General features: G+C 36.8%; 1 protein-coding gene and 1 long non-coding RNA gene across 6 annotated transcripts in view; one reads left to right on the top strand and one right to left on the bottom strand.

The window, feature by feature from the left end:
• NEMF (nuclear export mediator factor) overlaps positions 1-11,896 on the top strand; it is a 56,590-nt gene that overhangs the window by 41,837 nt on the left and 2,857 nt on the right. Inside the window, exons 23-32 of one of the 5 annotated variants that reach the window (XM_086321619.1) lie at positions 419-698; positions 1,431-1,473; positions 1,625-1,674; positions 3,765-3,918; positions 8,874-8,951; positions 9,159-9,356; positions 10,548-10,580; positions 11,377-11,477; positions 11,574-11,617; positions 11,700-11,779. In XM_086321619.1, the coding sequence (XP_086177745.1) occupies positions 419-698; positions 1,431-1,473; positions 1,625-1,674; positions 3,765-3,918; positions 8,874-8,951; positions 9,159-9,356; positions 10,548-10,580; positions 11,377-11,477; positions 11,574-11,617; positions 11,700-11,779 (1,061 nt within the window). Of the gene's footprint in view, positions 1-418; positions 699-1,430; positions 1,474-1,624; positions 1,675-3,764; positions 3,919-8,873; positions 8,952-9,158; positions 9,357-10,547; positions 10,581-11,376; positions 11,478-11,573; positions 11,618-11,699; positions 11,780-11,896 lie in introns of those variants that run through there. The other 4 variants (XM_086321620.1, XM_086321621.1, XR_015134794.1 and 1 more) reach the window with 4 other exon arrangements.
• Positions 4,355-6,948, bottom strand: LOC147364651 (uncharacterized). Its single transcript, XR_015134797.1, has 2 exons — positions 6,802-6,948; positions 4,355-4,579 (listed from the first exon to the last, which is right to left on the bottom strand). It is a non-coding gene; the product is annotated as an uncharacterized LOC147364651 (long non-coding RNA).

Below are 11,896 nucleotides of genomic sequence, written 5' to 3' on the forward strand. Positions count from 1 at the left end.
GATGGTGTTCCTTTTGCAAAAGTGTGAACACTTTCTGTGTGCCAGTTACATAACTTGTTTTATTTCATTTCAGTTCTCATGCTCAAATTATGATAAAATTGGCAGAATTTCTATAACTGCTTCTATTTTTCTTGTTTCGGAAATAACAAAGACAAGATACAGTTTTCATTGCAGAAATGATTGCAATGTCTAAGAAATTTATTGTGGTATAGGATCTTGGAGATCATTTATTCCAGTCAGTTCCTGATACCAAGTATCCTTTTATCTAAGTCAGAGTAACCTTTGGGGATGATCCAGTATTTTTCTGGTGATGTTTTGGAGAACGAGGGAGTGAATAGAATATTTTTATGAAGTTTTCAAGGAAATCATCTAACTTGGTTGTGATGATAGCATGCTGACTTTCCTTATTGTAATTTAGCAGATGGGGGTGAAAGTAGCAGTGAAGAAGATAAAGACGAATTACATGAAACTCCTGTGGAAGTGGAGCTCGTGACTCAGGTTGACCAAGAGGATGTTACTATTCAGAGTGGTGGCAATGAACTAAATGAACTAATTCAGGAAGAAAGCTCTGAAGATGAAGGAGAATCTGAGGGGGTGGTAAAAGATCAGGAACCTGTTGGTGAAATGAAGGATGAAGGAGAAGAGACATTAAATTATCCTGATACTTCCATCGACTTGTCCCACCTTCAGTCCCAAAGGTAATTTCAAAGCCATAATTTTCAGTCTTATTTTGTAAGCTGGGAGTGATGACCTTATAAAAATAATGCTAAGATTGACTTCAGTGCTTTTACCCTCCATTGTCCTACGATCTTACTGTCTGTTCACCATTTGATAAGGGGGTAGAACTCTCTTAAAATCTCAGGACCCAGGGTAGAAAAATACAGTAAATATGAAAGTTGCCAAACTAGATGAAAATAGAAACAAGTTAATGTTTATAAATTCTAATAATAAAAAGGCAATTACACTTTTTTTTAAAAGGCTGTCTTAGTCTTTAATGTCTCACAGATCACTAGGTAAACACCATAGCTATAAAAAGTTTATTATTTGAGTAGTTAGGAAAGGCTTAGGAGTCAGACCAGTATTGAGTCTTAAAGTGGGTCCTTGGGCAAATGACTGAGTCTAAGCTTCAGTTTCCTTCTTGGTGAAAAGAGAATGGTACCACCCTTCATAGGGTTTTTGTGAAGGTTATATGCATGTAAAGCATCTCACAGTGTCCAATACATGTCAGCTATTTAAGAATATAAAGTGAGACGATGAGCAGTTTTTTTTTAGGATGAGCAATTTGATTATACTTTTTCTAATTTTACCAAATTTGAAAATGTATAGCATTGCCAATAATTAATTAGGAGAGTGATATGGGAATGTTTGGGGACTTTGTAACTGAATGCCTGTAAAGACTTGTGGACTCCTCTTTCTGTTTGTTTCCATAGGTCCCTTCAGAAATTGTCTTCAAAAGAGGAATCTTCTAATATGGTAACATTTTTCTTCAGAGTGTTTTGAAGAACATCATGTCATTCTCAATAAATAAGAATAATTTTCTACTTTTTAATTTTGGCTTTTGAAAAATTAACATTAGTGATGTTATTGTTTGTATTTGCTTGTGTTTTTCTTTTAATTTTAATAGAGTGACAGTAAATTGCAGAGCCGAAGGCATTTGTCAGCCAAGGAAAGAAGGTAAATATACTTGTGTTATTTAACTGAAAAGCATCTATTTTTTATAATTGACAGTTCGGTTATGACAGATCACTTGGCTGTTATAAAGATCTCATTAAAATTACCAAGATTTAGCATAAATTTTGTTTTGTTTTTTACATTCAGCTCTAATAGCTCTAATAGGTTTTTCTTTTTAAGGGGCCCAGTCTGCCACTATAATCAGATAGGTCAAGTAACACAAAACAGACCTTTTATTACATAAATGTGTACGGTAATAATTGCAGTATATTAAATAGGCTGATTCTATGATACTATTGACAAAAGTGAAAAGGAATACAGGCATACCACATTTTATTGTGCTTTGCAGATTTTTAATGTTTTTTAACAAATTGAAGGTTTATGGTAATCCTGTATGGAGCAAATCTATTGCTATCATTTTCCAACATCATTTTTTTACTTCATGTCTCTGGATCATATTTTGATAATTCTTGCAATGTTTAAGCTTTTTATTATTAATTGTTCAGGTGATCTGTGATCAGTGAACTTTGTTTCTATTGTAAAGTGATTATGAGGCACTGAAAGCTCAGGTGGTGGTATTTTTTTTTAGCAATAAAGTATTGATTAAGGTATATACAATTGCTTTTTAAAGACATATTGCTTTGCACACTTGATAGACTACAGGGTAGTATAAGCATAAATTTATATGCACTGGGAAACCAAAAAATTCATGACTTGCTTTACTGCATATTCACTTTATTGCAATGGTCTGGAACAGAAATTGTAATATTTCTGAGGCATGCCTGTACTGAAATTAGGCAATTTTTATGTAAGAGGAAGACTTGGGGGTTTCCCCCCCCCCCTTTTTTTTCCCTTTAACATAATAGGGCTTAGAAGGCAAACAGAAAAAGATAAAGAGTGAAAGGGATAACTGAGACAACTACTGGAGGGTGAAAAGACTACAACTGGTAAAGCACTCCAGAAAGAGGCCCTAGATTGGAATGGATAATAAACCCTTTTGTTTGATCATCTTTATAAATTATAGAAAACTGAGTGCTGGTATTTATGAGTATGGTATTATGCTAGATACTATGGTAGTATATACAAAGAGGGAAAATATAAAGTTTGTGCCTTCAAGAAGCTTTTGAGTCCTGGATTCAAGAAATAGCCGTAAGTCTGTAAATAGTGTTATCTGAAAGTGATACAGCATTTCAGGAATAAGAATTTTTTGTGCACTGAAGTGTTTTGGGAAATACCATCAGAAGTTTTTACCTTGAAGATATAGTTGCATCTTAGATAATGCAAGTTAAGGTCAGAAACTTCAAGGAGAATAAGTATGATCAAAGACAGGGAGGTGATAGGTATTTGGAAGCAATGTTGAGAGTGCTTTGGGGAAATGGATAAGTAGATTGAGGCGGAAGGAACAAAATGTTCATGTTTGTGAATTGATGATAAAATTGGCAACGTGCAATTGAATCAAAAGTGGAGAACCTAGAATAACAAGGTAAGTGTTCTAGACTTATCCTAAAAGTGATGTGAGGAGGACTTTTGGAAGATTTTGAATGGGAATGTGACATAGGTAAACAATAACGGAAAATTAATGTGAAAGTTCATGTAGAACAGATTATGGGGGAAATATGGAGGAAGTCTGGGTGGTAAGTGATGAGGACTTGGACTAGAGCAGTGGCATTGGTAAGGTGATTGCACAGTAATAGGATTTTCCTTTCCTCTTTATTTTCTAAGATCCATTTATTCCACTGACAGACCCACAAATGTTTTGCTGAATATTTAACATCTGTCAAGGACAAAGACTTACAAATCCCTTTGCCTCGCCATCAAGGTGTTGAGGGACTGAATGTGGCTACTGATTCAGGATAAGTCAAGGATGACAGTGTGTTGAGCCCGGATGCCAGGAAGAATCATAAATGCATGAGAAGAAATTTTTTAGCTTTTCTAGTGTGATGACTTGCACTCCTTTTATACTGTAGCCTGGTGATGACAAGTTAAGCAGAAGGCACGATCTCATACACGTTCCCTTCCGTGTGTCATTTTTTTAGGGTATTAAGAATTTGAAATTCTAAGATTAAGATATTTTCCATTTCATTTATATTTAGGGAAATGAAGAAAAAGAAGCTTCCAAATGACTCAGGGGATTTAGAAATGACAGAAGCAAAGGACAAAGAAAAAGAAAATGCTCTACACATTGAAACTCATCAGAACACAAGCAAAAATGTCCCGGTTGTTCAGCCAATGAAGCGAGGACAAAAGGTAATATTTGGCACTATATGATCCACAAGTGAAGTTGTGAGGTTCCTTTTTTAAGGTTTAAGTGAAACAGAAGAATAATCTTGTGTGACTTCTTTTGAAAATTAGTTGAAAAGATAGTGTTAAGGAGCACAGAGATCACTTTCTGTTCTTTTAAGATCATCTATACAGAAACTCTCAAGTTATGTAGAAGAGGAATAGGAGATTGATTTATTTGCCAGAGACACTCAGCTAAAAACTGGCAGTGGTGATCTGATAATTTAACTTAGTCGTTTCTTTTTCAATTATTAATGCAATTTTGGTTACAGTTCTTACATATTTTATAAAGGTAGGGGATGAAGAAAGAGGAGGTAGTGGATATAGACTATACTTTAAAAAATGTAGCTGTGTCGAGATTGTGAACTGATGTATAGGTGTATCTTTAAGAAAATTAAAGTCCTTTGAAAAAAAATTTTTTTAATTTAGTTTTCTTCAGCTATGGAGTTTTTTATTTTTGGTTGTGCTGGGACTTCACTGCTGCTTGGGCTTTTCTCTAGTTGAGGCAAGCAGGGGCTACTCTCTAGTTGCAATGCACAGACTTCTCATTTCAGTGGCTTCTCTTGAAGAGCACAGGCTCTAGGCATGCAAGCTTCACAAGTTGTGGTACATGGACTCAGTTCAATTCCTGGACCAGGGATGAAAAGGGGAAAAAAAATCAATTCTCCCTGTATTACTATGCAAATTCAACATGAAATCATTCAAAAAAGAATTGAGATTTTTAATTAACATTTGAAAGTTCATTTGAAAGAATACATACCAGAGAATAGTTAAGGGAGTCTTGAAAAAGAAGATGAAGGATGGATCTCCCTACTAGGTAGTAAAACATTTACTGTTAAGACTTTCTAAAACAGAATGGTATTAATGAACAGCCAGTAGAAAAGTGAAGCAGAATAAAATCTAGACACAGAACGATAAATTGTGTTTTAAAGGGTATGAAGCATTCAAAATTAGTGGCTAGTAATGTTTTAAAAAATACTATAAATATCTGGGGAAACAGTGTCAGACTTTATTTTTTTGGGCTCCAAAATCACTGCAGATGGTGACTGCAGCCCTGAAATTAAAAGATGCCTACTCCTTGGAAGGGAAGTTATGTCCAACCTAGATAGCATATTCAAAAGTAGAGACATTACTTTGCCAACAAAGGTCCGTCTGGTCAAGGCTATGGTTTTTCGTGAGGTCATGTATGGATGTGAGAGTTGGCCTGTGAAGAAGGCTGAGCGCCGAAGAATTGATGCTTTTGAACTGTGTTGTTGGAGAAGACTCTTGAGAGTCCCTTGGACTGCAAGGAGATCCAACCAGTCCATCGTGAAGGAGATCAGCCCTGGGATTTCTTTGGAAGGAATGATGCTAAGGCTGAAACTCCGTACTTTGGCCACCTCATGCGAAGAGTTGACTCATTGGAAAAGACTCTGATGCTGGGAGGGATTGGGGGCAGAAGGAGAAGGGGACGACAGAGGATGAGATGGCTGGATGGCATCACTGACTCGATGGACATGAGTCTGGGTGAACTCCGGGAGTTGGCGATGCACAGGGAGGCCTGGCATGCTGCGATTCAAGGGGTCGCAAAGAGTCGGACACGACTGAGCGACTGAACTGAACTGAACTGAAAGTAAATATCTGGTGGAGAAAAGAACCATCAATATAATTCAATATAATTGATAGGGCAAATTGCAGGGTAGGGGGTAGATCAGAGATATGTTTATGTAAACAAGGGGAATTTTTTTACCCATCAAATTAATAGATAATGTGTATTCAGTCATTCAGTACAAGTTTGAATATATACCATGGGAATTCCAATCAAGAGTCCTAACAGTGCATTTACCCTCTGACTCAGCAATACTTATTTTTAGTCATTATCTTAAAAAAAGTCATATGTATGCACTAAGGGTATTTGTCCAGTTGATAGTATTAAGCAGTCTTACTGAGTATTTAACATTTCATCTACAGATGAAGGAGAAGGCAATGGCACCCCACTCCAGTACTCTTGCCTGAAAAATCCCATGGACGGAAGAGCCTGGTGGGCTGCAGTCCATGGGGTCGCAGAGTCGGACACGACTGAGCGACTTCACTTTCACTTTTCACCTTCATGCATTGGAGAAGGAAATGGCAATCCACTCCAGTGTTCTTGCCTGGAGGATCCCAAGGATGGTGGAGCCTGGTGGGCTGCTATGGGGTCACACAGAGTCGGACACGACTGAAGTGACTTAGCAGCAGCAGCAGCAGCTACAGATGAAATTTAGGCAGTCTGCAAATAATGGCTTTGCTTTTCTTTCTCATGTTTCTTATACTGACTCAAACATCAGTACAGTGTGGCATAAAAGTAAGAATAGCATGCCTCTTTGTTATAGTAATACATTAAAGGGACTAATTCTAAGATTATTAACATTGTAGTATGTTTCTTGTGGGTTGTTGGTAGATATCCTTTACAAAGGGCTAGTGTTAATAATCATGAGTTAAATTTTATTGAATGCTTTTTCTGCATCTGTTTTTCTCCCTCAATGAGTTCATGTGGTGTAAATTACGGAATAAAACCCCCTAATACTGTCCTTGCCTTGTTTGGGTATCTAGGTGATACCAGCTTCATAAAGTGAATTTGGTACTTTTCCTTTTTTATGCTCTCTAGTACTTTGTATTGGAGAAGGCGATGGCACCCCACTCCAGTACTCTTGCCTGGAAAATCCCATGGACGAGGGAGCCTGGTGGGCTGCCGTCTATGGGGTCACACAGAGTCAGGATATGACTGAAGTGACATAGCAGCAGCAGTACTTTGTATAAAATGGAGATCATTTGTTCCTTGAAATTTTTTTTTTAGCAATTGGGCCTGATGTTTAGGGATATCTGGCTTACCTGGTGGCTTAGATGGTAAATAATCTGCATATAATGCAGGAGACCCGAGTTCCATCCCTGGGTTGGGAAGATCCCCTGGAGAAGGAAATGGCAATCCACTCCAGTATTCTTGCCTGGAGAATTCCATGGACAAAAGAGCCTGGCTGGCTACAGTCCATGGGGTCACAAAAGAGTCGGACACAATTGAGCAAGTAACACTTTCAGGGTAAGTTTTTAAGTACTTAATTTCTTTAGCGATCATAACTCCATTCAGGTTTTTTTTTTTTTTTTCCCCAAAGTTGGTTTCCCTAAGTTATATTTTGCCAAGAAACTATTCTTTTTGTTGAGTTTTCCATTTCTTGGTTCAGTGTATTGGTGATACTGTTCATTTTATTCTCAGGGTTTTTGTTGTTTTGTGGTGTAATGTACATATAGTGGGCTTCCCAGGTGGCTCAGTGGGAACGAACCTGCCTGCCTGTGCAGGAGACGCGGTGGACCCAGGTTTGATCCCTGGGTTGGGAAGAGCCCCTGGAGGAAATGGCAACCCACTCCAGTATTCTTGCCTGGAAAAATTCCATGGACAGAGAAGTCTGGCAGGCTGCAGTCCATGGGGTCTCCAAGAGTCAGACATGATTCAGTACACATGCTACATATATATAGTAATATGCAGATACTTTGCTTTTAGCTCAGTTTTTATATCCACATACATCTGTGAAACCAACACCCAGAACAAGACCCTTGGATGTTTATATTACTCCAGAAAGCTCACTCTTGCCCCTTTCTAAATAGTATTCCCACCAGAGAAAAACATGTCTTAATTACAGTAGATTATTTTGCCTGTTTTTGAGCTTTATGTAAAAAAGCAATCATCGTTTATATATTCCTGTCTTACATCTTTCACTCAACCTTGTGAATCATCCATGTTGTTCTAACAGTTCATTTGCACTGCTCAATAGCATCTGCCAGTTTCCGTCTACTACATTGTTCATCATTGAAGACCTGTATCTTTTAGGTTCCCAAATATGCGTTTCTGTCCTGTGTAGCTGCGAGTGGAAATGCTGGGTTATAGCGCACGTGTTGTGTTTGGCTTAGTAGGTATTAGCAGTTTTCGGAGTGCTTGTACCAGTTTCCCACCAAGCTGTGTATCTGAGTTCCAGTTGCTTTACATCGTCACTTTCATTTGGTATTGTTGGGGTTTTTCAAGTCATTCAAATGTGTACATACTGAAATCTTAATTTAGCTTTTAAAAGTTGGGTTGTCCAGCTTTCTCACTGATTTATAGTTCTTTGAAATCCTAAATACATGTCTTTTCTTGGTTATCTGTACTAAAATTTTTTTCATGTTTTGAGACTTGCTTTTTCACTTCTGTAGTATTTTGATGAGCAGCATTTGTCAATTTTAATGAAGTCTGATTTGTCAATCTTGTATAGTGTTTTTTGTGTGTCTTATTAAATCTTTATGATTTTGTAAATTTGTTATTTGGGTCCTAGCTAAGACTAGTCAAGATGAAAGCCTTTGGAGGTGAAGCTTGTATGTCTGTGGTTTTAAAAACTGGTCGAGTGATTTGGATGTATACCCAGAGTAAAGAATCAGTAGTTTAATTGATGAAATACAAGGTATTAAGAGTCTCTGCAATAAACACCCAGCTAAACTTTGCTGCCCCGTTTCCTGTTCTTATGTGTATCCTGATGGCAACCACGTGTGATGACTAGCCGTTACTACTCTGTTCTGTCTTTACGTTATAATCTTGCCTTTCTTGTATTCCCAGATGCAATGAATCTTTCAGTTCTTGCTCAAGCTTAAAAAAAGTCTCCTTTCTCTAAATTATCTTAGATATAAACTTGTTTGCATTTAGAATATTTTGCATTAATTTACTCTTATTCTGTGTATCTTTTTTCCACAAGATGATCAATTGTTTGAGGGTGAGGACTATGGTTTTATCCATCTTCAAAGACTCCATATTATTTGTTAAAGTGGTGCCTTACTGAATAAGCATTTTGACAGAATTAAAGAAGTGGCTTTTCTTTATATACATGTCTTAACATTTTCTTACTGCTAAATTTTTCCAACCAAAAATGTTTTTTATTTTGTAGAGTAAAATGAAAAAAATGAAGGAAAAATACAAGGACCAAGATGAAGAAGAACGTGAGCTCATCATGAAATTGCTGGGAGTAAGTAACATTTAATAATATTTTCATTTGTTTGTCAAGGGGCATCCAGACCACTGCCTTATTGCTGGGAGTAAGCAACATTTAATAATAATTTCATTTGTTTGTCAAGGGGCATCCAGACCACTGCCTATCATATGCTGTGCATTTGTTAAAGAACTGACAACAGTGAAAATACTGTCAACATTAACTGTTTTTCCCTCTATGAAGTCTGCAGGTTCGAACAAAGAAGAAAAAGGGAAAAAGGGAAAGAAAGGCAAAATAAAGGATGAACCAGTGAAGAAACAGCCCCAGAAACCTAGAGGTGGACCAAGAGTTTCAGACAGCATAAAGAAAGAAACTCCATCCCTTGAAATTACCACTCATGAGTTACAAGACTTGGCTGTAGATGAACCACATGATGACAAGGTAAGGCTACCACACGCATGGGCTTTTGCTTCCTAATTAGGGTGACCAACGATCTCAAGGTTCCCAGGACATGGGATTTACAGTGCTAAAATAAAACCAGGGTGAGTGGTAACCCTATTCTTAATGGGAAGTTACCTTAGAAATATAGCCTAAAAGACCTAAATTTTAATTGCTATATATAAAAATGGCAGTGTTGGTTAGCTCCTAAAAAGTTTATCATAAGCCATTAGAAAATTTTATGGAGAAACTAGATTCTGGTGGAAACTTAGTTAAAACAGATAATTAGGATTATGTTGACCATGAATGAGAAATGAATTTGCAGTTTTCTAGTTTTTTCTATAAGAATATATACTATATTACATGATGTCAAATGTGACTAAAGTGTGAAATGTTGACATTTTTCCAGTTAAGATATTTGCCTAGTTGTTCCATCAGCTGAGTATGAAAGTCTGGCCTCAATGTATATCTTCTTGCATGAATATATCTTTTTGAAATTCTGAACAAAGGATTTATTGTTTTATAAATTGGTAAAAAAATTTTGTTTCACCTTTATATTTTTATTCATGGCAGTTAAACTTTGGTTGTATTGTGTGATCCATTCAGTGCAGGTAGTGCTTACAGGGATCCTAAACGTATTACTGTTTTCTTGGTTCCCCGAACAGTGTTGTTTAGTAATATTAAAACTCACTTTGTCTTCAGATTTTTATATTACTTACTCTGTAAACCTTACACTCAAATATTCATAACTGTTAGAATATTCATAATTATCAATGGGCCTCCCTGGCAGCTGAGATGGTAAAGAATCTGCCTGCAGTGCAAAGAGACCTGGGTTCAATCCCTGTGTGGGGAAGATCCCCTGGAGAAGGAATGGCAAGCCCTCTCCAGTATTCTTGACTGGAGAATCCCATGGACAGAGGAGCCTGGTGAGCTGTACAGTCCATGGGGTTGCAAAGAGTCCGACCCAACTGAGTGACTAACACTTTCATTAGCATATATTCTGTGGAAGTCTTTTTTTTTAACTTTAGGGCACATCCTTTTTCTCTTTGAATGGCATTGCTTTCTCATATATTAGACACATGTATTAACTTAGTCTATCTTATATTTATCAGTTTTTCTCTTCATAGATTTCAATGGTATAGAGTTTCAATTTAAGTTACAACTGACTTTTAAAATTTTATATATTTGAAACAGGAAGAACAAGATGTAGACCAGCAGGGAAATGAGGTATGATTTTGTGTTGGGGTTCATACTACAACATTGACTGCAATCCAGGTCCCACAATATCTGGCACACAACTTCTAGCTAGAACTTAAAAGGGTAAAAAAAAAAAAAAAAAAGACTACAAGCTCTGGAGTAACACATTTGAATCCTAACTCTGTTACATATAACTACAACCTTGGAAGCATTTTTCTTTGTGCCTCAGTTTCCTCATCTGAAAAACAGGGATATAATTGCCTCTACCGGGAGAGTTGTGTGAGAACTAAGATAGTATACATAAAGCATTTAGAAAAGTTCATGGCATATAGTAAGCACTAAGTGTACCAAGTGTTTTGTCCTAAATCTGAATTTACTCACGTTGTTAGATAAATGCAATCTTCTAGGCAGCCGACAAAATGGGAACTCTAAGCAGCCCTAGAATTTCTCCTTAAGAACAGGCATGAGAGATGACTGTTGTAATCCAGTTTCCCGACTTTGACATCTTTAACATTTGAGGATGGATAACTCTTTTTTGTGGGGAGTTGTCCCATCCCTGGCATCTACCCACTAAAAGATGTCAGTAATATTGTTTCTGCTCCCAACGCTGCTTCAGTTATGACAACCAAAAATGCCTCCCTTTTTCTTAAATATATCTAAGTGTCATTTTGAAAATCGTCATTAATCTCTGCTTTATATATAGCCCCAAAGGGTAAAAGAAATCTTATCAGAAAATGATAAAATGTATTGATCGTTTTATTAGAATTTTCCTAGTTTAGGGCTGGTATAAATAGCTTTTGTAATTGTTTTTGTTTTCCCTTTTTAGGAAAATCTGTTTGACTCTTTGACAGGGCAGCCACATTCTGAAGATGTACTGCTGTTTGCCATTCCAATATGTGCCCCATATACCACCATGACAAACTATAAGTAAGTCATTATGAGTTTACTCAAACAGCTGCCACAGCATTGACTTAGGAATCATTTTGTTATCTGTTTAGTAACACATGCAATTCCTTTTTAAAGATACAAAGTGAAACTTACTCCTGGAGTTCAGAAAAAGGGAAAAGGTATTTAAAATCTTTTTATGAATTATGATTTTAAGTATTTCTTGGCTGAACAAAAGTAGATTCTTCTATTTTCTGCTTACAGCTGCGAAAACAGCCTTGAATAGTTTCATGCATTCCAAAGAAGCAACAGCAAGAGAAAAAGACTTATTCCGCAGTGTAAAGGTAAAGTGTTCCTGTAGAAATCTCTAGAGATTGGTGGTACAGTTAAATGTGAGCAGTTATAATTCTTTTATTTTTGTATTGTTAGCAGATGGAAGCTGCAGCTATCATTTTGGTAGA

The sequence above is a fragment of the Bos grunniens genome, chromosome 10 (genome assembly GCF_055505025.1).
Source record: "Bos grunniens cultivar Pamir isolate PY7600 chromosome 10, Bosgru_T2T1.0, whole genome shotgun sequence".
Lineage (NCBI taxonomy): Eukaryota > Metazoa > Chordata > Mammalia > Artiodactyla > Bovidae > Bos > Bos grunniens.